The following is a 27,560-nucleotide window of genomic DNA, read 5'->3' as shown; positions in this document are numbered from 1 at the left end:
ATACTGCATCCGCTGTACCTGTTGTGGCCTTCTCTACATCGGGGAAACCAAGCGGAGGCTCGGGGACCGCTTTGCAGAACACCTACGCTCGGTTCGCAATAAACAACTGCACCTCCCAGTCGTGAACCATTTCAACTCCCCTTCCCATTCCTCAGACGACATGTCCGTCCTGGGCCTCCTGCAGTGCCACAATGATGCCACCCAAAGGTTGCAGGAACAGCAGCTCATATTCCGCTTGGTATCAATGTGGATTTCACAAGCTTCCAAATCTCCCCTCCCCCTACCGCATCCCAAAACCAGCCCAGATCTTCCCCGCCTCCCTAACCTGTTCTTCCTCCCACCTATCCCCTCCTCCCACCTCAAGCCACACCCCCATCTCCTACCTACTAACCTCATCCCGCCCCCTTGACCTGTCCGCCCTCCCTGGACTGACCTATCCCCTTCCTAACTCCCCACCTACACTCACCTTTACTGGCTCCATCCCCGCCTCTTTGACCTGTTTGTTTCCTCTCCACCTATCTTCTCCTCTATCCATCTTCTATCCGCCTCCCCCTCTCTCCCTATTTATTTCAGAACCCCCTTCCCCTCCCTCATTTCTGATGAAGGGTCTAGGCCCGAAACGTCAGCCTTCCTGCTCCTCTGATGCTGGTGGCCTGCTGTGTTCATCTCGCTCTACTCCTTGTTATCACTGATTCCAGCCAACCTGGCCATTGTCTCAGCCATTTTTCAGTTGCACTTAGTGCCTAGTTAACAGCAAGTGATGGGAGGAAACATATATCGTGGTCAACTTTGTGAGGACTGGGTTCTGCCTGGTTGCCAGGTAACCCCACCCCCAGAGCCACCCTGTCGCCTGGTAGCTTGCACTACCCAATCAGCCCATTTCCACCCATCTCCCCCATGTGGAGACCCATCATAGAGTCATAGGATTTTATAAGATGGGAATAAATCCTTCAGCCTATTGTGTCTGCACTGGTCATCTACTCTCGTCCAATTTTCCAGCACTTGACCCCTAATGTAGCATGCTATAGTGCTTCGAATGATCATTTAAATATTTCCTAAATGTTGTGATGGTTCCTGCCTTTACCACCCTTTAAGGCAGATACCCACCATCCTCTGGTAGAAAAAAAAAGTCCTCCAATCCCCTCTCAACCATCTGCCTTCTAGGCTAAATATGTACTCTTGGTTTTTGATCCCTCCACTAAAGGGGAGAATAGACCCTTCTATTCTCTCTTCATAGCTGAATTGCTGCTGCCCAGGCAGCATCCTAGTGAATCTCCTCTGCATCCTCTTTTGAGTGCAATCACATCCTTCCTATAGTGTGGTGACCAGAACGCTCACATTTCTCTAGGTGTGGCCTGACCGCTGTCTTACACAGCTCCGTTACAACCTCCCTTTATTTTAAAGTTATTGCCTCAACTAATGAAGACAAGTATCCCATATGCCTTCTTAATAACCTTTATTCACCTGCTGTGTTGCCTTCAAGGATTTATGGACATGCACAGCAAGGTCCCCATGTCTCACCTGAAGGTTCTACACCCTTGAATATTGAGCTGCTATACCTGCCCCTCCCTCAGCAATGTCTCTGTGGTAGCAATGATGTCATATCCAATGTTTCCTCTAAGTGGCTATGCAGCCTCTCACAGATTCCACGCATGCTAATCGGTATAACTTCCAGGTTTAGAAATCACAGCCACACACTGACCTTAGAGGTCCACACACCAAAGAAAATAATTTAGAGGCCACTAACTAATGTGATCAGACCTCATGACCAGCAGCCTCCACTAGATAGGACGGAGGTCTAGACCCTTCCACTTTCTGACATGACAATTTAGTTGAATATATGTGCAGTGTGTTTGCTATAGGTGTCAGATTGACATCTAGGTATGCGCTGTACAGCAAAATGTCTTTCACCGGACAGATCCACACTGTCTGCACAAAACAGCATGTTAATACAGGAGTACTTATAGCCTTTAAATGGGGCTGAAGGAACAGAGAACTTCATATCTGAGATGGTAATATTACAACATTGAAGAACAGAGTAAATGTAAAGGCTTTGTTATCACCGCGTCTGCTATTACACACAACCGATTATTAGCTACTAACAGTCCCCATTAATAGCTATTCAATCCTCTTAGCATGGCTGTTTATCCACTCCTTTGTCTGAGCAACTGTCCTTCTCTCTCTTTGGACTCTAAGTCCGCTTATTGTTTACTCCTTACCCCTTCCCCCCACCCTATCTTCTGCATAAAAACAAACATTTTCCTAGCTACCATCAATTCTAAGGAAGAGTCACTGGACCCGAAACATTAACACTAATTTCTCTCCGTGGATGCTGCCAGACCTGTTGAGCAATTTATGTTTTGTTATAAGAGGGGGAGTCTAATAGAAACAGATAAAGATATTAAGGGAGTACATAAGATAGAAGCAGGGAGGTTGTTTCCACTGGCGGTGAAACTAGAACCAGGGGACTTAAGCATCAAAATGAGGGGGAGTAGATTTAGGAATAAGCTGAAGAGGATCTTCTTCTTCCAAAAGGTTTTGAATCTGTGGAATTCCCTACTCAGTGAAGCAGTTGAGGCTACCTCATTGAATGTTTTTAAGGAAAAGATAGATTTTTGAACTGTAAAGGAATTAAACGTTATGGTGAGCATGTGGGCAAGCAGAGTTGAGTCCACAAAAAAGGTCAGTCATAATCTTATTAAATGGTGGAGCAGGCTTGAGGAGACAGCCTACTCCTGCTCCTATTTCTTATGTTCTTATGTTCTTTTGTTTCTGTTTTCCAACACCTGCAGTTCTCTTGTTTTTTAAGTGTAGTGGAATACAGTAGAAAGTTGCAGAAAAATGTTAGTACAAATGACTGGGCGGGTAGAGTTCAATATGGAGAACTATGATACTATCTGTTTAAAACCAAATAAAATAGAATCATCGAGGTTTTACAGCACAGGAAGAAGGCCTTTGGCCAATCATGTCTGAGCTTGTCAAAAACAGCCGCCTAACTATTCTTATCTTATTTTCCAGCACTTGGCCTATATCCTTGTATGCCTTGCATTGCAAATATACATTTAAATATTTTTTAAAATGTTATGAGATTTTGTACCTGTACCTCGACCACCCTAACAGGCAGAGTTTCAGATTTCCACCACCCCGGGTGAAAAATGTTTCGGCATACCATCCAAACCTCCCGTTCCTTACCTTAAATCTATGCTTCCTGATCCTTCCTCAAAAGGGAAAAGTTTCTACCCATTTATCCTGTCTATGCAGCTTATAACCTTTATACACCTCAATCATGTCCCCACTCCTCAGTCTCCTCTACTCCAAGGAAAATAATCCCAATCTATCGCATCTCTGTTCATAACTGAAATTCTCCAGTCCAGACAATATCTTGGTAAATCTCTTCTGCATCCTTTCCTGTGCAATCACATCCCTCTTGCAATGTGGATTTCAGGACTGCACATAGTATTCTTGCTGAGGCCTATCCAATGATTTTTTTCAACAGTTCCAGCAGCACCTCCTTACTTTTAAGCTCTATGTCTCAGCTAATAAAGAGAAGTATCCCAAATACCACCTTAACTGCTTTATCTACCTCAATAAATCCAAGTATTTTACTGTGGAATCACCAAGAAATATACAGACCCAAATTCAAAACTCTCAGAATATGAGTGAACAGGCATAGGAAACGTTTCAAATTATTAATAGATTTTTGGCGTTTATTTCAAGAGGTTTGGATTAAAAAGACGTGTGCCACTTGTGAAGTATGAAAACAATTGAACAGTTCACTCTCAAAAGAATAAATTCAAGTAGTCAGTGACAAAATGTTATTTAAAAATTTTAATATTATTTGAAATTTAATTTAATAAAATATCATTGTGTTAAGATAAGTGTTTTTAGTGTTGACTATTTTTAGCTCTTTGCAGCTTCGTTACTTTTGTTGTTATACAAAGACACCTAATCTGTCAAGAGGGTGATTCTTTCTCCTAGAATGTTCTCCTAGAGTGAACAATAGTGATTGCTTTGCATTCACGTCAAATGAAATTTGTTTCCATCTGATTGTCTCATTCCAGGTGAAACCTTTATTGTTGAAGAAGGATCGTCAGCTGCTATCACTGTCAGCCACTTGTGTGCTAGTGATCCAGATACTGCTAGCGATGAACTGATTTTTGTCTTGTGGTCTCCACCCCAGTTTGGTTACATAGAGAACACATTACCTTCACCAGGTTATGAGAAGAGTAATGTGGGCATCAGCGTAGGTAATATCAAAGCAAAATTATTCTTATAACTCCAATCCAAGTGGAGTATTATTTCCACTTCCTATAAACATATAATTCACCTCCAGTGACTACAATAGATTAATCTGTTTAATTTGGAACTAATGGGGGCTCCATTTGACTGGGAACAGTGTTGGGACAAGTGTCTTTTTTCTGCTACTTTGGTTAAAACTTATAATAGTACAACATGTGTGTAACATCAGTTTGAAATTAAAGTGTAGTGTTATTCTTATTCCTCTTTCCAGACACATTGTGATGAAGACAATACTCTGTTAATGATACAAGACTGGAGTCTGGCTTACGTTGTGCCACTGTTTAAGAAAGGTGGTAAGGAAAAGCCAGGGAACTATAGATCAGTGAGCCTGACATTGGTGATGTGTAAGTTGTTGGAGGGAATCCTGAGGGACAGGATTTACATGTATTTGGAAAGGCAAGGACTTACTTTAGGGATTGTCAACATGGCTTTGTGCGTGGGAAATCGTGTCTCACTAACTTGATTGAGTTTTTCTGAAGAAGTAACAAAGAGGATTGATGAGAGCAGAGCAGTGGACGTGATCTATGGACTTCATTAAGTGTGACACATTATGGACTTCATTAAGTGCGACACAGTTCCTCATGGTAGACCGGTTAGCAAGGTTAGGCCACACAGAATACAGGGAGAACTAACTATTTGGATACAGAACTGACTTGAAAGTAGAAGACAGAAGGTGTTGGTGGAGGGTCTCTTTTCAGACTGCAGGCCTGTAACCAATGGTGTGCCACAAGGATGAGTGCTGGTTCCACTGCTTTTTGTCATTTATATAAATAATTTGGATTTGATTGGATGGGAACTTAGGAGCTTTGGTTAGTAAGTTTGCAGATGACACCAAAATTGGTGGTGTAGTGGACAGTGAAGAAGGTTACCACAGAGTACAACGGATCTTGATCGGATGGGCTAATAGGCCAAGGAGTGGCAGATGGAGTTTAATTTAGATAAATGTGAGGTGCTGCATTTTGGAAAGGCAAATCAGGGCAGGACTTATAAACTTAATGGTGAGGTCCTGGGGAGTGTTGCTGAACAACGAGACCTTGGAGTGCAGATTCATTGTTCCTTGAACGTGGAGTTGCAGGTAGGTAGGGCGGCACAGCGGCTCACTGGTTAGCACTGGTGCCTCACAGCACCAGTGACTCGTGTCGATTCTAGCCTCAGGCGATTATCTGTGTGGAGTTTACATATTCTCCCCGTGTCTGTATGGGTTTCCTCTTGGTGCTGTGGTTTCCTCCCACACTCCAAAGATGTGCAGCTTAGGTGGGTTGGCCATGCTAAATTGCTCATAGTGTCCAGGGATGTGTAGGACATGTGGATTAGCCATGGGAAAAATACAGAGTTACAGGGATAGGGTAGGGGGTCTGGGTGGGATGCTCTTTGGAGGAGCGGTATGGACTTGATGGGCCAAATGGCTTGCTTCCACACTGTAGGGATTCTATGATAGTGAAGAAGGTGTTTGGTATGCTTGCCTTAAGGTCAGTGCATTGAATATAGAAGTTGAGAGGTCATTGGTATGGCCACTTTTGGAGTATTGCATGCAATTCCAGTCTCCATCCTATCGGAAGGATGTTGTAAAACTTGAAAGGGTTCAGAAAAGATTTACAAGGATGTTGCCAGGTTTGGAGGGTCTGAGCTATAGGGAGAGGCTGATTAGGCTGGGACTATTTTCCCTGCAGCATCGGAGGCATGAAGGGGGGTGACCTTATAGAGGTTTATAAAATCATAAAGGGGGACATGGATAAGGTAAGTAGACAAGGTCTTTTCTCCAGGTGGGGGACTTCAAAACTAGAGGGCATTGGTTTAAGGTGAGAGAGAAAAGATTTAACAGGGGACCTAAGGGGAAACCTTTTCACACAGAGCATGGTGCATGTATGGAAAGAACTTCCAAAGAAAATGGTGGAGGCTGGTACGATTACAACATTTTAAAAGGCATCTGGATGAGTATTTGAATAGGAAGGGTTTAGAGGGATATGGGCCAAATGCTGGCAAATGTGTCTGAATTAATTTAGGACATCTGGTCGGCACGGATGAGTCGGACTGAAGGGTCTGTTTCTGTGATGCATATATCTATGACCCTATGACTCGAGGAAAAAAATGGTGAGGGAAATATTCTAATGAAGGAGCTGACTCCTTTAGAAAGCATTATATTGCAATCTATTAACACTAGTTTGCAAATGGTTTCATTCACCAAGAACCTGGACCCAGCTTTTCCTGTATTTTTCAGAAGGCACGCTTTTATAGCTTCCAAACTTGACACTAAACATTTTGTCAGCATCTTGTGGGTTACTGTTGTCCAGAAAGTGAACAAGAGCAACTATATAAATGCTATGGTTACAAGGACAGATTGAAGGCTAGGAATCCTACACCAAGTAACTCACATTCTCACTCTTCAAAACTTGTATTCCATCAGCAAGTCACAAATCAAATATGAGTGCATTTTCCAGAATGAGTGCAGCCCTAACAGTGTCCTAGAAACTCAACACCGTCCAGGCCAAAACTGCCAACTTCATCGGCAATCCATTCACCACCTTAAACATTTATTCCTCTCACCTCCAGTGCATAGTGGGACCTTTGACAAGATGCAGATAGGTTGCTTTGTTCTGTATGATGTGAAGTTTCTTGAGTTTTGTTGGAGTTCTCAGATTCACACAAGTGGTGAGTGTTCCATCACATTCCTGGCTTGCACCTCATCCTTAGGGCCTAACAATATCTTTACTGTAGTAAGAATGTCTTAAGTTTTAAAAATAGCCATGATGCTTTCCTATTGGAGTGAAGGCTGAGATATTCACTGTCAGTTGCTGCATTATCATTGATTCTCTTATGGGTTTTCTCATTGAGTTGGCTGCCACCTCTGCATTAGTGGCGATGAGTTCCTATGTTAGCACAAAGTTCTGTGCCAAGTTGTTGTTGGTTTCCCTCTTTCTTGATAGTAATTGCAGACTAGCCAATGTACTCAGCTTTTCATTCTACATGCTCATCAGCTTTTTTTCCTGGATGTCACCCCATCAAAGATCTAGTCAGAGTTTTCTGCCCTGGTCAACACTCCCTCATGAGCTGGCACCTTAATGATCCTTTCTCCCTGCCTTAACTGGAAGCCATGTTTGGTGACTTAGTTTCTCTGCAAGTCCCACCTCTCCATATGCTCTTAAAGAACCTGCAGTGCCAATACCTATGCTGGTTTTTCAAACCTGAGACTGAGTGATGGTGTTTCATTATCAATCTCTAATTCCTCTTCAGCTTACCCTAATGCATCACTGTCTGGCCTGGTGGCAGTTTAGCTGTACCTGAAGGGAGAAAGATAAAGCTATAAGCTTGTCATGAGAGTAGAGGGCAGGATGAGGAATCCTACACGATTTGCAGTTTGTAAATCAGAAGAAATTGTGAAACAAAGCATTTAGAATGTGAGTGGGTGATGTATAAAAATGCTGTTGAACGTTCATTAGTTTCATTTCCACCACAGTCAATGACTTCAGTCATGACTACTCCAATGATGGTCAGCATTGTCGCCTCCACTGTGTTAAGGAAATGCATCCCTATTGTCCACTATTAGTTAAATACTCCCGCCTCTGTTTGTGTATGTTCTTGTCCTGCAAGAGAGTGGGAGGTGTCTCAGGATAATACAGTCACTGGGATAATGTGCTTATCATAGTTTGTAGTTGCCATGTGCAAGCCATGAATTGCGGTGTGTTTTACAGCAGTGGTAGATAAGGGTCAGGTGAAATAAAAAAAAACTTGTTTTGCCACACTATTTTACACAACAAACATGGTTAAAGTGCTTTATAGCCAATGACAAAGTGTAGTCATTGTTGTAATGCAGGAAATGCACTCAGTTTGTGCACAGTAGACACTCAAAAAGCAATAGAATAATGACCGAATAATCTCTCTTTGTTACATTGGTTGAGGTTAACTACTGACCAGAACATGGGAAAGCTCCCCAAAGGATGACACTGTTAGTTAGCATTGTAGTCCTCCATTAGTAAGGCAGTGGAATGCCTGCCTTGATTTTTGTGTTCAACTGGAATAGGACTTAAATCTCAAATCTGTGGCCTAGAAGTGTGAGTGATAAAGCCCTAAGTGAACCATGGCTGAAACTTTAAGTTATAAATGTGATTTTTTTTTTAATCAAGAATATTGATGAATACTGAGTTATAATGAGTGAATGAAAGTTGGTCAATGAAGCAGTCTGTGTTTCATTTGGAAAGAAATGGCATCTAAGGATGCATTAATTGAACTTGATTAATCTTGTGATATCATTGAACTTTGTGTGGCACTGTATCCAGATCCAGTATCTATGCTGGTATAAACTGCAGATCTAATTGTCCTTACTATCTGGAGTCTCTTATAGTTCCATAGAGTCATACAGCGTGCGAGCAGGCCCTTTGGCCCACCATATCTATGCTGACCAACAAACACGAAACTACATTTATCCCATTTACCTACACTTGGTCCCCAGCCTACGATGCCCTGACATTTTAGTGCTCATCTAGATGCTTTTTAAAAGTTGCAAGAGTACCACCTCCACTATCCTCTCAGGAAGCATGTTCCATATTTCTACCACTCTCTGAGTGAAAGAAAGAGTTTGCGTATCTCCTCTAAACCACTTACTTCTCACCTTAAACTTATGTCTTCTAGTCTTAGACATATCTGCTACAGGGAAAAGACTCTTATGATCCACACTGTGCCTCTCATAATTTAGTATAGATCAATCAGACCTCTCCTCAGTCTTCTCTGCTCCAGGGATAACAACCCAACTCATTCAGTCACTCTTCAAAACTGTGACTTTTCATCCCAGACAACATTCTGGTGAATCTCATCTGTACCCTCTCCAGTGCGATCAAATCCTTCTGATAGCATAGCAACCAGAACTGCACACAGTATTCCATCTGTAGCCTAACCAGTGTTTTATAAAGTTGCATTAAGACTTCCTGGTTCCTCATTCTACACCCTGGCTAATGAAGGCAATCATCCGATATGGCTTCTTCGCCATCCGATCTACCTGTGCCCACATCTTCAGGGATTTATGGACATGTACTGTTGAGGAATTTACCATCAATTGTGAATATCCTTCCCTTATGAGAACGTCCAAGATGCATCACCTCATACTTATTGGAATTAATTCCATCTGCCATTGCTCTGCCCTGTTTGCCAAGTGATCAATATCACGCTGTAGCCTGAGACCATCCTACTCGTTGTCACCAACACCAATTTTTGTGTCATCTGCAATCTTGTTAATTATACATTCTACAGGTTGTCAATGCACATAACAAACAGCAAGGATTCCAACAACAGTGGTACACTGCTGATCACACGCTTCTAATCACAAAAACAACCCTCAACCGTTTGCCTCCTATTTACAAGCCGATTTTGGATCTATTTTGCCAACATGTATTGGATTGCATGGGGTCTTACCTTTTGGAACCATGTCAAAGGCCTTACTGAAGTCCATGTAAACCTTGCCAACTGCACTAACCTCATCAATATATTTAATCAACGTTTTAAAAACAAATCAATTAAATTAGGCAGACAGAATCTCCCAACAAAAAATCAATGCTGGTTATCAAAGAACAAAGAACAAAGAAAATTACAGCACAGGAACAGGCCCTTCGGCCCTCCAATCCTGCGCCAATCCGGATCCTCTATCTAAACCTGTCGCCTATTTTCCAAGGATCTGTATCCCTCTGCTCCCTGCCCATTCATGTGTCTGTCCAGATACATCTTAAATGATGCTATCGTGCCCGCCTCTACCTCCACCACTGGCAATGCGTTCCAGGCACCCACCACCCTCTGCGTAAAGAACGTTCCATGCATATCTCCCTTAAACTTTTCCCCTCTCACCTTGAAATCATGACCCCTAGTAATTGAGTCCCCCACTCTAGGAAAAAGCTTCTTGCTATCCACCCTGTCAATACCTCTCATAATTTTGCAGACCTAAATCAGGTCCCCCCCAACCTCCGTCTTTCTAATGTAAATAATCCTAATTTACTCAATCTCTCTTCATAGCCAGCGCCCTCCATACCAGGCAACATCCTGGTGAACCTCCTCTGCACCCTCTCCAAAGCATCCACATCCTTTTGGTAATGTGGCGACCAGAACTGTACGCAGTATTCCAAACGTGGTCGAACCAAAGTCCTACACAACTGCAACATGACCTGCCAACTCTTGTACTCAATAACCCGTCCGATGAATGAAAGCATGCCGTATGCCTTCTTCACCACTCTATCGACTTGCGTTGCCACCTTCAGGGTACAATGGACCTGAACACCCAGATGTCTCTGTGCATCAATTTTCCTCAGGGCTTTTCCATTTATCTTATAGTTTGCTCTTGAGTTGGATCTTCCAAAATGCATCACCTTGCATTTGCTTGGATTGAACTCCATCTGCCATTTCTCTGCCCAACTGTCCAATCTATCTATATTCTGCTGCATTCTCTGACAGTCCCCTTCACTATCTGCTACTCCACCAATCTTAGTGTCATCTGAAAACTTACCAATCAGACCATCTATACCTTCCTCCAGATCATTTATGTATATCACAAACAACAGTGGTCCCAACACGGATCCCTGTGGAACACCACTGGTCACAGTTCTCCATTTTGAGAAACTCCCTTCCACTACAACTCTCTGTCTCCTGTTGCCCAGCCAGTTCTCTATCCATCTAGCTAGTACACCCTGGACCCCATGCCACTTCACTTTCTCCATCAGCCTACCATGGGGAACCTTAACAAACGCCTTACTGAAGTCCATGTATATGACATCTACAGCCCTTCCCTCATCTATCAACTTTGTCACTTCCTCAAAGAATTCTATCAAGTTGGTAAGACATGACCTTCCCTGCACAAAACCATGCTGCCTATCACTAATAAGCCCATTTTTTTCCAAATGTAAATAGATCCTATCCCTCAGTATCTTCTCCAGCAGCTTCCCCACCACTGACGTCAGGCTCACCGGTCTATAATTACCTGGATTATCCTTGCTACCCTTCTTAAACAAGGGGACAACATTAGCAATTCTCCAGTCCTCCGGGACCTCACCCGTGCTCAAGGATGCTGCAAAGATATCTGTTAAGGCCCCAGCTATTTCCTCTCTTGCTTCCCTCAGTAACCTGGAATAGATCCCATCCAGACCTGGGGACTTGTCCACCCTAATGCCTTTTGGAATACCCAACACTTCCCCCCTCCTTATGCTGACTTGACCTGGAGTAATCAAACATCTATCCCTAAGCTCAACATCCGTCATGTCCCTCTCCTCAGTGAATACTGATGCAAAGTACTCATTAAGAATCTCACTCATTTTCTCTGACTCCTCACATAACTTCTCTCCTTTGTCCTTGATTGGGCCAACCCTTTCTCTAGTTACCCTCTTGCTCCTTATGTATGAATAAAAGGCTTTGGGATTTTCCTTAACCCTGTTTGCTAAAGATATTTCATGATCCCTTTTAGCCCTCTTAATTCCTCGTTTCAGATTGGTCCTACTTTCCCGATATTCTTCTAAAGCTTCGTCTGTTTTCAGTCACCTAGACCTTATGTATGCTTCCTTTTTCCTCTTTGCTCGTCTCACAATTTCACCTGTCATCCATGGTTCCCTAATCTTGCCCTTTCTATCCCTCATTTTCACAGGGACATGTCTGTCCTGCACTCTAATCAACCTCTCTTTAAAAGCCTCCCACATATCAAATGTGGATTTACCCTCAAACAGCTGTTCCCAATCCACATTCCCCAGCTCCTGCCGAATTTTGCTATAGTTGGCCTTTCCCCAATTCAGCACTCTTCCTTTAGGACCACTCTTGTCTTTGTCCATCAGTATTCTAAAACTTACGGAATTGTGATCACTATTCCCAAAGTAATCTCCTACTGAAACTTGAACCACCTGGCCGGGCTCATTCCCCAACACCAGGTCCAGTATGGCCCCTTCCCGAGTTGGACTATTTGCATACTGCTCTATAAAACCCTCCTGGATGCTCCTTACAAATTCTGCTCCATCTAAACCCCTAACACTGAGTGAATCCCAGTCAATGTTGGGAAAATTAAAATCTCCCATCACCATCACCCTGTTGCTCCTACATCTTTCCATAAACTGTCTACATATTTGTGCCTCTATCTCATGCTCGCTGTTGGGAGGCCTGTAGTACAGCCCCAACATTGCTACCACACCCTTCCTATTTCTGAGCTTTGCCCATATTGCCTCACTGCTCGAGTCCTCCATAGTGCCCTCCTTCAGCACAGCTGTGATATCCTCTTTGACCAGTAATGCAACACCTCCACCCCTTTTACCTCCCTCTCTATCCTGCCTGAAGCATCTATATCCTGTGATATTTAGTTGCCAATCTTGCCCTTCCCTCAACCAAGTCTCAGTAATAGCAATAACATCATACTCCCAGGTACTAATCCAAGCCCTAAGTTCATCTGCCTTACCTACCACACTTCTCACATTAAAACAAATGCACCTCAGACCACCTGTCCCTTTGCGTTCATCATCTGGTCTCTGCCTACTCTTCCCCTTAGTCACACTGACTTCGTTATCTAGTTCCTTACAGGCTTTAGTTACTACCTCCTTACTGTCCACTGACCTCCTCATTTATCCTTGATCAACATCTGCCTTTTCAACTGTTGATTCATCCTTACCCTCAGAATTTTTTCCAACAATTTCCCCACCACTTTTGTCAGACTAACCAGTCTGTAATTATCTGACCTAGCCTTTTTAAACAAAGAAACCACATTAGCTCTCCTCCAATCAACTGAAACTCACCTGTGGCCAGTATAGGTCTGCCAGGGCCCCAGCAATCTCTTCATTTGCCTAGGATAAATCTCATCAATCCCTAGAGATTTATGAACCTTCATGCCTGCTAAAGCATCTAACACTTCCACCTTATTGATCTTAACATGCTCAGGAACCTTATCATCCTAACTGAAATCTCTAGCTGCAGTGTTTTACTTTTTGTGAATACATGTGAGAAATATCCTTTCAAGATCTCACCCATGTCCTCTGGCTCAATGCAGATTGCCCCTTTGACCTCTAAAAGGGCCCACTATTTCCCTGATAATCCTCTTAATATACTTATAAAATGCCTTGAGGTTTTCCTTAATCCTATCTGTCAAAGATATTTCATGGTTCATCTTTGCCCTCCTGACTTCTTTCTAAGCACCCCCTCTAGACTCTATCTCCTTCTGAAGGGCCTGCCCTGTTTTTAATACTCTGAACCTAGCATATGCTTTCTTCTTTTTCTTTATCAAACTCTCTACCTCTTGACATCTAGAGTTCCCTGTACTTGCTGTCCTTGCCCCTCACTCTTACAGTGTCCCTGAACTCACAATACTCCTTTTAAAAGACTCCTACTTTCCCAACACAGACTTACCTGCAAGTTGCTGCTCCCACTCTAAGTTTACTAGGTCCTGTCTAATGATATTGAAATTGTCTTTCTCCCAATTTTGACACTTCTGCACTATCATTATCCCTTTCCATAATGACTTTAAAACCTACAGAGTTATGATGACAATCTCCAAAATGTTCACCTATTGACATTTCAACCACTTGACTGACTTCATTTCTTGTATAGCAGATGTTTCATTACCATGCTGAAGCTTCATCGGAGGCTGCACTGAGGATGTTATCCAGCATGGTAATGTAACGTCTGCGATACAAGAAACCAGCTTGGCGAACCAACCAACCTCAACACCCACAAGCCAAGCTACAAATCTACTCCAAAACCTTAGTGACTTCATTTCCTAGGATCAGCTCGAGCATTCCCCATCTGTAGTAGGACTATTTATGTACACAAAGTTCTCCTGGATGCACTTGAAAAATTCCATCCCATTTAATCCTTTCACACTAAGGTGATCCCAGTTAATTTTGCAAATCTAATAGCCATACTACTATAACCCTATTCCTCTCATACCGCTCTGAGATTTGCCTACGTATCTGCTTTTCTAACTCCCTTTAAATATTTGGAGGCTTGTCGTATAATCCCAGCAAAGTGATCGTTTTTTTTATTTTTAAGCTCTACCCAGATAGCCTCATGAAAAGCCTTCTAAGACATCCTCCCTCATTGCTGCAGTGATGGTCTCTTTTATCAATAATGCATTGCCCCCTACCTCTTTTGCATTTCCCCCACCTCCATCAGGCCTGAAACTTCTACATCCTTCAACATTGAGCCATCAGTTTTGCCCTTCATTCAACCATTTCTCAGTGATTGTAACAATATCATATTCCAATGTGTTGATCAACACTTTGAAGTTCATCTGCCTTACCAGTCACGTGACTTGAGAGCACAGCCTCAGAATGAAGGGACGATCCTTTAGAATTGAGATGAGGAAGGATTTCTTCAGCTGGAGGATGGTTAATCTGTGAAACTCATTGCCGCAGGGAGCATATTGAGTGTATTTAAGACAGAGATGAAGGGCGTAAACCTGAAACGTTGACTTTCCTGCTCCTCTGATGCTGACTGACCTGCTGCATTCCTCCAGCTCCACAATGTTTGACTCTGACTCCAGCATCTGCAGTTCATGCAGTTTCAAAAGATGCAGGCTATTTCAGGCGGTGCTAGCCTCCAGCCTTGCACAAACTTGGAGCAATTGGGAATGCTTCATGCTGATTGGCTGGACACTACTGTCACTAAAATTAGCTGGTAGTACACAGTTTTCATGCTTCATGCATTATAACTAGAGAAACAGGTTAATTGTGCACTATAAACCCTGCTCCCGTTTTTAGATCTATTGTTCTCGCGGCTCTCTTTGCTGATAGCACGGACCCCACATACGTGAGTTTCCATAGTCCATCCCAGTGTCTAATAAGACTTCTAATGACTTGTCAAACTGGTAATCCCACTCAGACCGTGCAAGTATCTGGTGTGAGAAATGGGACTTGAGCTTATTATGACGGAACAAAGTGAGAATTAGTCCATAGCTGGGAATGTACAATGTGTACCAATTACAAGATGCACTGCAAAAATTCACCAAGGCTCTCTGGACAGCACCTTCCAAATCTGTAAATGAGATCTCTGTTTTTTCCTACGTATGCACTGACACCCACTCTGCACTGGTTGGTGTCATACATGGCACATAGGAAGATGGTTATGTTGTTGGAGGTCAGTCATCTGTATTTTTTATTCCTCTATTCATTTGTGGGATATGGGCATCGCTGGCTGGTCAGCATTTCTTGCCCATTCCTAGTTGCCCTTGAGAAGGTGGTGGTGAGCTGCCTTCTTGAACCGCTGCAGTCCATGTGCTATGGGTTGACCCACAATGCTATTAGGGAGGGAATTCCAGGACTTTGACCCAGCAACAGTGAAGGAACAGTGATATATTTCCAAGTGAGGATGGTGACTGGCTTGCAGGGGAACTTGGAGGTGGTGGCGTTCCCATGTGTTTGATGCCCTTGTCCTTCTCGATAGAAATGGTTGTGGGTTTGGAAATTGATGTCTGAGGGTCTTTGGATTTCTGCAATGCATTTTTGTAGATAATACACACTGCTGCTACTGAGCTTTGATGGTGGAGGGAGTGGATGGTTGTGGATGTAGTGCCAGTCAAGCGGGCTGCTTTGTCCTTGATGGTGTCAAGCTTCTTGAGTATTATTGGGGCTGCAGTTATCCAGGCAAGTAGGGACTATTCCATCACACTCCTGACTTGTGCCTTGTAGATGATGGACAGGCTTTGAAGAGTCAGGAGGTGAGTTACTTGCCGCAGTATTCCTAGCTTCCGACCTGCTCTTGTAGCCACTGTGTTTATGTGGTGAGTCCAGTGAGTTTCTGGTCAATGATAACACCCAGGATATTGACAGTGGGGGATTTAGTGATGGTAACACCATTGAATGTCAAGGGGCGGTGGTTAGATTGTCTCTTATTGGTGATGGTCATAGCCTGGCATTTGTGTGGCACGAATGTCACTTGCCACTTTTCAGCCCAAGCCTGGATATTGTTCAGATCTTATTGCATTTGATCATGGACTGCTTCAGTATCATCAGCGAACAACCCCACTTCTGACCTTATGATAGAGGGAAGGTTATTGATGAAACAGCTGAAGACGTTTGGGCCTAGGACACTACCCTGAAGAACTCCTGCAGAGATGTCCTGGAGCTGAGATGATTGACCTCCAACAACCACAACCATCTTCCTACGTGTCAGGTGTGACTCCAACCATCAGAGAGTTTGCCCCCTGATACCAGTTGATTCCAGTTTTGCTAGGGCTCCTTGATGTCACACTCGGTCGAATGCAGCCTTGATATCAAGGGCTGTCACTCTCACCACACCTCTGGACTTCAGCTCTTTTGTCCATGTTTGGACCAAGCCTGTAATGAGGTCTGGAGCAGAATGGCCCTGGTGGAACCCAAATTGGGCATCACTGAGCAGGTTATTTCTGAGCAAGTGCTGCTTGATAGCACTGTTGATGATACCTTCCATCACTTTACTGATAATTGAGAGTGGACTGATGGGGCAGTAATTGGCAGCGTTGGATTTGTCCTGCTCTTTCCTGGGCAATTTTCCACATTGTCGGGTAGATGCCAGTGTTGTAACTGTACTGGAACAGCTTGGCTCAGCTCCAGGACATCCCTGCAGGAGTTTGTCAGGGTAGTGCCCTAAGCCCAACCATCTTCAGCTGCTTCATCAATAACCTTCCCTCCATCAAAGATGTTTGCTGATGATTATACAATGTTCAGCAACATTTGTGAGTACTGAAGCAGTCGATGTTCAAATGCCACAAGATTTGGATGATATCCAGGGTTGGGCTAATGAGTCGCAAGTAACACTAATGCCACACAAGTGGTAGGCAATGACCATTTCCAATAAGAGACAATCTAATCAGAGCTCCTTGACATTCCATGGTGTTACTGTCACTGAATCTCCTGTTATCAACACCTTAAGGGTTACCATTGACCAGAAAATCAACTGGACTTGCCGTATAAACACAGTGGCTATGAGTGCAGGTCAGAGGCTAGGAATACTGCAATGAGTAACTCACCTCCTGACTTCTCAAAACCTGTTCACTGTCGACAAGGCACAAGTCAGGAGTGTAATAGAATACTCCAAATATGCATTGATGGGTACAGTCCAACAACACTTAAGATGCTTAACACCATTGGGTCAAAGCAGCTCACTTGATTGGTACCATATCCACAAATTTCCACTACCTCTGCCACTGATGCTTAGTAGCACCAGTGTGTATTATCTGCACAATTCACTGCAGAAATTCATCAAAGATGCATAGTCAGCAACCTTCCAAACGCACAATCACTTCCATCTACAAGAACAAGGGCAGCAGATACATAGGAATACCACCACTTGCAAGTTCCCCTCCAAACCGCTCACCATCCCAACTTGGAAATATATTGCCATTCCTTCACGGTTGGTTGGTCAATATCTTGGAAATCCCTACCCTGGAACAGCATTGTGGACTTCAAAGGTTCAAGAAGACAGCTCGCTAACTCAAGGGCAACTAGGGGTGGGCAATAAATGCTAGCCAGCCAGCAACACCCACGTCCCACAAATAAGTAAAAAATACATATACATGCTATACAAGTCTTGTTTCACCAATTTATCTCACTTTCTACTCCTAGATTCCTTTGACCTGAAACACATGAAGGATTTGCACATCAACTACGTTCAGTCTCATCATCAGCGTATTGAACCAACAGCAGATCAGTTTATGTTGTATGTTACTGACAGACAGCATCGCTCTATGGCAGTGCCATTTTATATTATAATCCAACTGACAAATGACGAGGCTCCAAGTTTCCTTGCCAGAAATATCACGGTAAGTGATGGATGCAATATCTAGCTTCCAATTAAGACAACTGATGGCACAGCTCCAGGGGAGAATGTGAGAAGGGATACACTCAGTTTTTCAGCTGATAGACTTGTGAGTTCACAAGTGATGACAATGAACCACAAGCTTCTACACCCATAGCCTCTTCTCCTGAAGGATGTGCTCATGGCAATAACTGGAACTCTCTAATACTTGACCCAAGTGACCACCTCTTGGAGATAAGCCTGAACAATGAGTTTTGACTCCTATTTTCAAAGACTGATGGGTAAAAAGGCAAAAAGCAAAAGAAAATCTGAAACAAGAATCTGCCGACGTGCAGTAGGTTGCTTTGCCATATGACTATGTAGGTCAGGAGGAGGAAGAATGCATTTTCTTAACATGAGGTACCTAGTAAACACTTATCCAGTAAACGACTCTCAGTAATAGTTAGATTACTCATCATCCTATAATCCCATAAATCAATCTGTGTTCTCAGGCCATTTACATTATTTCATTGACTTCTAGCATTGAAGTATATCCTAATTAGCACAGGAAAACTTTCTACTGAAAACCTGGACATTGTGGAAAGTAATTGTTCTGTAGAGAGATGCTGGATTCGGCTTCACCTGATGTGAAAATTTAAGTTTGCAGAAGCACTGCTTGTTCAATCAGTCAAGGAAAATGAGTCTTGGCCTGCACATCCTGATATGTGGATAGAGCTGTCTGTGACCTTGGCCCTTCTCTTTCTTGCTTATGTGCTAACCTCCTTCAGCTCCCTCCACAGTACACCCTTGTGGCTGTTGATCCTTAATCTCATTATCTTCTTGAGTCCAAATCCTGTGCAGCTATGGCATCATTTACTGTGACCAATCAACTTGCAACTCTCCCAGGAATATTCACAACAAAGATTATCACTGAACACTGTCACGCAGAAAGAAATGAGAAAGACCATTTGCTGTTACCATCTTTATTAGTCTCCCATGTGGAGTCTGCTCAAAGGCTTTGCTGAAATTCATTTAAACTACAACAACATCCTGACCCACATTTACACACCTGGTCATGTCCTCAACTTCTGTCACTTCTGAATCGAATTCCAGGCTCTCCTCCCTCTTTCTTTGACAGAACAAGCTAACCAACTGTGAGCATATTAGCCTCAGCCCTGTTGAGGTACAACGCATCTGGCCCTCCCTCCTGCATCATCTCTCTAACCACATATTTCTCAACCTGGTCTTCCTTTTTCTGTATGTACTTATAAGCTCATGGCACTGGGAGTAATCCTAAGATTTAATTTCTACCTTTCCAACTCTGTCTGTGTGGGGCAGCACAGTGGCTCAGTGGTTAGTGAGGCACCAGGGAGCCTGGTTACGATTACAGCCTTCAGCGACTGTGTGGCGTTTGCACATTCTCCCTGTGCCTGCATAGGTTTCCTTCAAGTGCTCAGGTTTCCTCCCACAACCCAAAGATATGGAAGTTAGGTGGATTGGCCATGCTAAATTGCTCATAGCATCCAGGAATGTGCCGGCTATGTGGATTAGGCATGAGAAATGTAGGATTTCAGGGATAGGGTAGGGGCGTTGGTCTGGGTGGGAAGCTGTTTGGAGGGTTGGTGTGGACTCAATGGGCTGAATGGCCTGCTTCCACGCTGTAAGGATTCTATGATTCTAACTCCCTAAATTCTGTTAGCAGGGTCTCATCCCTGTTTATGTCTCTGCCCTCCATGCTGATATGGACCCCTACTTAAGACTATTGATTCTTTAGCCTCAGTGCCCTGACTACTCAATGATGTCCTTGGCCCAGGCACTAGCATGGCAATGCATCATCCTAAGTTCAAATCTTTGGCCAAATAAATGCCTGTCTGTCACCGTCACTATCATTTACCCTACTATTATTGATCTTGCCCTCCTCCTACCTTCCATTTAAATTTGAGCTATCCAAGGTACCATGGACTTCGCTGTAGCTGCAATCCTCAGAGGAGTTGAAGCAGGAAATTTTTTTGTAGAAGGAAATGCCCTGTGTCACAATCTGCCTGTTTTTGTTTGACTATTTAGGCATCACTCATTCCTCTTTCTGGACCCCGTTCAGATGTGGGATGACCACATCCAGAAATATGTTATCTATGAAATTATTAATTTGTGGATGGTCCTGTGTTGATTTCTGCAACCCAAAACATAGATCTCGAGTTGCTGGAGTTGAAGATACTTCCTAAACAATACAGTGCACTATTGTCTGTGCCATCAATGTGCCTTCAAAATGTTTTTCTTTCTATCCCTCCCACTATTTCTGAGTGTTGTCCCAGGTTTTGCAACTGGGATGGAAGAAGCTGCTTGATAATGGAGCCAGTTGACTTGGAGGTTTGTTTGGGTGACCGGGGGGATGTTTGTGTCTGGGAAGCCCTGATATGCTGAAAACAAGTGAACCCTCCTTCGCTTGAACTTTGTGTAGTAAGAGGGGGCAGAGAGGGTGCAGGTGGATGTGGTGGCCTGATGACATTTGGAATGCCCTGAGATTGTTTTGCCTCCTTGTGCAGTGTGTGCCAGGTTCACTTGCCCCAGTTGCCATGCCTTCGGTCAAGAGGACCAAAGACTGGAGAGATGTACTGCAGGTCTATGCTGTATCCAGTATCCCCTGGGATGCTGGACCTGACTTTCCCTGGCAGCCACCAACCTTTCCACAGAGGCAGAGAGATGCTGTCAGGCTTGAGGCAACTGGGTCCCCAAAATATAGCTACTCTGCTGCAGCCTCTGGGCAGTTTGAGCTATTATGTCCCACATATTGTCTGCTGCTTTTGTTCCTCCCTGTACTTGTGGACAAAATCACTCATTACCAGCATCACAAGGTCTTTTCCCGCCTTGGATGAGCAAGTGCCTGGCCTCCAACAGTCTGCCAAGTGCTAACAGCCTGGGTATTTTTCTTTCTTTACCAGCTGTGTTGCAGTGAGGTGCTCACCAAACATTCTAAGCCTGGCTTTCCCATTGAGGTGTCAGTACCTGGCTTGGTGAGACTGCAAAAGACAGCCTTGCTGATGCTTCTCCTGAGGCGTCTGTATTGTCCCCAGAGGATGAGAAGTTGCCTTCTGGTTGAGCAGCTCTCTTGCATCTTGGAAGTAACAATGTGATGCCTGTGGCCCTGTAGAAAAATGGGTTGCTCAACCAGAAGACGCCTCCTCAAGGGAGAGAAGGCATCATGGCCAGTGGTTAAAAGTTGTGAGAAAGAATGATAATGACACCGGGGTTCCTGTGAGATTTGCATTAGAATGAAGACTGAAACTTACTCAATTGGTGGGGCATGGATGTCTCAACATTGCAGCAGGATCAGTCTTGGTCTTGTCCCGTGAGGGACTGGATTCTCTTTTCAAATGGGGTGAATGGCTTACTGTCAGGCGTCTCTACCTGTCGTGGTTCTTTCTGCCCTATTGTAGGCTCTCTTCTCATGGAATGTGGTAAGATAGGATTGAGTGAGTTGAAAGCACAGCTTTTAGTAATGCTGCAGGTGGTCAAATCAGTGTACTGGGTGAGTGAGTCGGTAGTGCAGAGGCCAGGCGGGATTAGTAGTGTGGGAGGTTGGGGAATGTGAGCAAGTGAAGGAAGATGTTGCATGCAACATTGAAAATGGCCGAACACGAACCTTAGTGATAGGTAGTTGCAGTAAAAGAGATAGAATGTAAAATGGCAGAGAGAAGAGTGTGGCACTTAGTCTGACAAAGCACTGAGAGTCATTGACCATCTTCCTGCACTGCTCACCATTCCTCTGTTACATGGAGATGGCACTGACCCAGGTGATGACCTTGATCCAGACTGCCAAGGTCTGGAAATATGTGTTCCCTTGCCAGTCCTTTGAGGATGTCCCTGCTCCAGTCCATCAGGACCTCTGGGTCCCTGTTGATGGCATTCTCTCTTTCTCTGGTTTGTTCAGACTGACTGGCGTTCAATGAGTGGGGCAACTTTGGAATACAAGTGCTTGTCAGGGTATGTGGTGGCCTTTAAAACATGGCATGACCAGCAGGGAAGCTTGTCTTTCACGGAATATCCAGTAAGTGATGAGTTGTTCCGTGACCAGCATGTGGTAGGATGGAGCGAGAATCACACGAGCAGCCCTGTGGAAGTGGAGTTGGTAATTAATGAGGTAGATTTGGGTAAGATACAGTGCGAAAACTCATCAGACCTCATGGCAAGAACCCCCTCCTTCCCCACCCCAAGCCCCAATGAAATTCAACTGAATTCACACTTTTAAAATGAAAGTAATCATTGTGTTTTATCCAGGTTTCTGAAGGCCAAGTATGTGAATTGGATCCATTATTAACCAATGTGGCAGATCTAGATGTACCCCCAGACAGCTTGATATTCATGATAAAACAGCAGCCCAACCATGGAAAGATCGTGAATGGAATATATGGCAACAATGTCATCCGCTACAAACATCAAATCCACAGTCATGAAGACCGTCTTGTGCATGACTTCACGATGGATCAGTTGAAGCAAGGTATTTGGAGCTGCAGTGCAACATAATGAAAGGGAATGATATGTTAAAATAAAAACCCAGAGATCATAGATCCCCATAATAATCTGGAGGCTGGAGATGCAATGGCTTTAGAAGAGCCTTTCAGCATGTGTTGGGGATGAGAAGCTAAAGTGGGTTGCAAAATTAGAACTGTTCACGTTGGAACAGAAAAGATTAAGAGATGACTTTGTAGAGGTTTTCAAGATGGTGAGCAGTTTTAATCAAGCAACCAGGTAAATGGCAGTCCCTCTGGCAAGTTAGTCAATAACTAATTATCACCTCCACAAACAGAGAATGCTGGAGAAACTCAGTAGGTCTAGCAGTATCTGTGGTGAAAGAAATGGCGTTAACATTTTGAGTTGGTCCTGACTCTTCTTCAGACCAGTTCTGATCAGATTTCCAGCATCCATAGTATTTTGCTTTTATACCAGTGATCACAGATTCAGAATCTTTGCAAAAATTTCCAGATGGAGGGTTTATCATTCCACACAGAAATTAGCCAGATTGAGACCACTTCATCTGAAAAGACTAGGAGTTGGAAAGCTTCTTGAAGATGAGGAAATGAGGGTTTTGGAGAAAAGACACCGCTGCTCCTTCAAAGAGCCAGCAGAGACTCAACAGGGTGACACGGTGGCTCAGTGGTTAGCACTGCTGCCTCACAGCGCCAGGGACCTGGGTTTGATTCCACACTTGGGCAATTGTCTGTGTGGAGTTTGCACGTTCTCCCCTTCTCTGCATGGGTTTTCTCTGGGTGCTCTGGTTTCCTCCCACAGTCCAAAGATGTGCAGGCGAGGTGGATGGGCCATACTAAATTGCCCATAGTGTACATTAGGTAGGTTATGTGGAATGGGTCTGGGTGGGTTGCATTGAGGGTCGGTGTAGACCTGTCGGGCCAAAGGGCCTGCTTCCACACTGTAGGAATTCTATGAACAAGGCCAAATGCAGTATTGTTTTCTGATTTTATGGCCTGGTATGTTCAGCACCAGTTCACAGTTTGCAGGCAGCTTGAAACTTGGAAATGCAACAAATGATGAGCAGGCCATCTGAAGAAGTCTTCAGGAAGATGTTGAAAGAAAATTGAAAGAGATGAGGTATGTGAAATTCAATGCAGAATAGCGTGAAAGTTTTGGCAGGAAGAATGAGGAGGGGTGATATTAATTAAATGGTGAAATTTTAAGTAGTGCAGAAACAGACATTCAGAGTGCACCAACATTTAAAGATGGGATTAATTATAGGAATGTTAAAGAATATATAGAGGAACTTTGGATTCATAAATAAAGGTACAGGGTGTAAAAATAACAAAGTTATGCAACCCTTTTTCTAAGTCACCTGTTAGGCCTGAATGACAGTATTGTGGATAATTCAAGGCATCATGCTTTTGGTTGAATTTTTGAAATATGAGGAGTATATAAGGGGAGTGATTGTACCCATCAAACCAGAGCATTTCAGTGGAACTCTAATATGTTCAGAAATACTAAGGGCATTAATTGAGTAAATAGGGAGCTTCTGTTTTATTGGCAATGTGGAAGAAAACCAAAGAACACAAATTATGGTCAAATAACCAAAAGTGAGATGAGGAGGGTAGTTTGTTTTCACAGTAAGTTGTTATGATCTACAGTGTGCAGAATGGCAGAAACAGATTCAGTAATGACTTGCACAATGGAATTAGATGTAAACCTGCAATTAGGTATGAGCAGGGGACTGTGACTGATTGGGCAGCTCTATGAAAAAGTTGTAATGGACATATAGGGCTGGACATTCATGCAGCCTTGTTGAATCTGATTTTGGGACTATGTATTCTGATATTGCATTTGTCAGCAGCAAGACAGATCGATAATCTTGCTAGAGAATGAACCATCATCCATGAGTTAGTTTCCAATCCTGCAGACATAATCAGAGGCTCTGGAGCTTGGGTTGGGCACTGCCATATCATGTCATAGACCATAACGGTAATGACCAACACTGAAGGACTGCACGGAAAACTCAAGGAACTAGTAGAAATATCAAGATGGAGGAAAGGCCATGCCACACAATCAAATGTGGCCATGTTTAGTCTTCCGTTCACTTGACCACATTTGGGGAGCTGGGAACCTTGACTCTGATAACCCCAGCATCCCCTTGCCTGTATCTGAGAGGTTATTTCTATAATCATTTGACTGTCTCCACACACTGTAGGGCACTTTTCATTCAGTGGAAAATGTTCCAATCGGCATAATAAAATTACTTAACGAGTCCATAGGTACTCTAATTGACTTCCTACCTCTAAGATGTGGATAGCTGAGTTTGTTATAGACCAACCCTACAAAGATGCTTGACAGTAGGAATCTAGACTGACACAACTTCCCCCTATTTCCTGACCTCTGAAAGTAGGAGCAAGTGGAAAAGTCATAGCATTTACTACAATGGTAGGCTGGGAAAAGCCAATAATGCAACCTGTTTTTGATCTATTTGGAGAAATGTGATTATCAGCTTTCTCTCTGCTTCTCTTGCAGGGATGAAGTTAATGTATATGCATGATGACTCCGAAACTAGGATGGATAGTTTCACCATTCAGCTGTCAGATGGCAAGCATACAGTCCACAAAATCATTGAAGTCACAATTCTTCCAGTGAATGATGAAAAACCATTATTGAGCAGGTATGTTCCCTTCACAGATGCACTCACCACAATTTGGGCCCTAAGTTATTCTCCACAAAGTCGTTGGACAACATGATTCAATGAAATTAGAGGACAGAATTCAGAGTGTATTCTTTCTATTAAAGTTTTTTTTTATTTTTAGTTGTTCATCTCCTCCTGGAGAATAGACAATTCCTTGCTCCTTGCTCTTTGAGGATTAATCGGTTGCACTAGATGAACAAACTGATTTCAATAGTTACTGTTGTGGGTATTATGTGCTATGCTGTCTCAGTCTATTCAGCATGGGAACAGTACTGTGATAATGAATAGCAAGCTAATTGGTGTTGTTAGAGTCATAGAGATCTACAGCACAGAAAAAGCCCTTTTGGCTGATCGCATCCAACCCAGTCAAAAACAACCACCTAACTATTGTAATCCCATTTTCCAGTTCTTGGCCCATTGCCTTGTATGCCTTGGCATCACAAGTGCACATCTAAACACTTCTTAAACGTTACGAGGCTTTCTGCCTCTACCACCCCTACTACACCTTCTACATTCCCACTACCCCCTAGCTATAAAAGATTTTCCTCACATTTACTCTGAGCCTTCTGTCCCTTACCTGAAATCCATGTCCCCAGTCATTGATCCCTCCTTAAAGGGGAAAGGTTTCTTCCTGTCCACCCTATTTGTGGCCCTCATAATTTTATATATGTCAATTACAATTACTCAATCTCTTTCTAAAAGTTACTACTAAACTTTGCTTGAGCCCAATAACTATCATTGAGGCCTGAGAAATAAGTAAAATTGATAAAATAACTTTAATGTCAAAAAAATGGTTCTTGTTTTATTGCAAATCCTTTATGGTTATATTGCATATAAGACTGTCCTGGTACCATATACATCTTTGTAATGTCGCTGTGCCACTCTGAAATTCACTCTATTTCTTAAAGTGAATTCAACTCACCGTCCACTCACCCCAGTCCCCTGTCCCAACAGACATACCTCCTTTAGATCTCTTCTATTGCAGTGATCATATGAGAATTATTCAGCATGTAAGAACAGTAAGAAAGGAAAAGTAGAATACTTTTTGAAAGGCACAAAACTTTAATATTTTGATGTTCAGAGGAGGAAGGCAGAGAGTTAACATATGGTTACAACAAACAAGTACGAAGGCAAATAGCACATTGGCCTTTATTGCAAGGGAATTGGAGTACACAAACAAAGTCTTGATAAAGTTGTAGAGGGCTTTAATAACACCACATCTGGAGAACTGTGTGTAGTTTGATCTTTGTACTTAAAGAAGAATATACTTGATTGGAGGTGGGACATCAGAGATTCAGGAAGTTGGCCCCTAGGTTGGTTAGAATATTCTATGATGACAGGCTGAATAAATTTAATTTCTGTTCTTTGGATTTCAAATATTACAAGGTGATCTCATTGAGACATACAAAAGGTTTTTGACACATCCAACACTGAGAGACACTGTCATGATAAAGAGTTGGTCATTTGGGATTGAAATTAAAAGATACTTCTTCATGACAACTTGTTATTTATCATTCAGGAGATGTGGGCATCACTGGCTGGGCCACAGTTATTGGAACAAGGCAGTGGTGAAACACCTTCTTGAAAAGCTGCAGTTCTTGAAGTGTAGGAAAACCCATCAGGGATGGAGTTCTAGGATTTTGACCCAGCTGAAGGAACGGCGGTAATAAGGCAAGGGAGGAAATAGCAGGGACACTGGCAATAATTTTAAATTCCTCCTGGCCACAGGGGAGTTGCCAGAGGACTTGAGGTCAAGAAGACAGCATGGGATAACTAAGGAAACTACAGGCCAGTCAGTCTAATATCATTGGTGAGGAAACTATTGGAAGCAATTCTGAGAAACAGATTTATCTGCACTTGAAGTCGCAGGGATCAATCAGGGGTAGTCAGCATGGTTTGGTTAAGGGGAATTCATGTCTAACAAACTTGATTGAATTTTTCAAAGTGATAGCCATATGTGTTGATGAGGGCAATGCATTCGATGTAGTCTACATGGACTTCACAGCTTTTCACAAGGTCCTCATGAGAGACTGATGAGCCCATGGGTTCCAAAGAACTTTGGCAAATTGGATACAGGATTGGTTGAGTGGCAGATAGCAGAGGATGATATGGGTGTTTTTGTGACTTGAAGTCTGCATCCTTCAGGGATCAGTGTTGGAGCCCTTGCTGTTTGTAATATACATAAATAATTGAGACTTGAATGTAGGAGGGTTATCAATAAGTTGACAGATGAAACAAAAATAGGTGGGGTGGCAAATAATGAGGAGAATAGCCTTTGATTGCAGGATAATATAAAGGGTCTAGTCAGATGGGCTGATCAGTAGCAAATAAAATTCAGTCTGGATAAGTTTGAAATAACAAGGTGGAGAGCTGGATGAAC

The 27,560-nt window shown here is 43.2% G+C and overlaps 1 protein-coding gene across 4 annotated transcripts in view; it reads left to right on the top strand.

Moving 5' to 3' along the window:
- frem1a (Fras1 related extracellular matrix 1a) overlaps nt 1-27,560 on the top strand; it is a 284,482-nt gene that overhangs the window by 164,194 nt on the left and 92,728 nt on the right. For all 4 annotated transcript variants that reach the window (XM_048595363.1, XM_048595364.1, XM_048595362.1 and 1 more), the window contains exons 18-21: nt 4,062-4,247; nt 17,838-18,034; nt 22,285-22,504; nt 25,015-25,159. In XM_048595363.1, coding sequence (XP_048451320.1) covers nt 4,062-4,247; nt 17,838-18,034; nt 22,285-22,504; nt 25,015-25,159 — 748 coding nt within the window. The remainder of the gene's footprint in view (nt 1-4,061; nt 4,248-17,837; nt 18,035-22,284; nt 22,505-25,014; nt 25,160-27,560) is intronic.

Source organism: Rhincodon typus, chromosome 3 (assembly GCF_021869965.1).
Source record: "Rhincodon typus isolate 14 chromosome 3, sRhiTyp1.1, whole genome shotgun sequence".
Taxonomy (NCBI): Eukaryota; Metazoa; Chordata; class Chondrichthyes; order Orectolobiformes; family Rhincodontidae; genus Rhincodon; species Rhincodon typus.
The sequence above is the reverse complement of the archived record's forward strand: the minus strand, read 5'-3'. Positions and strand labels throughout refer to the sequence as shown.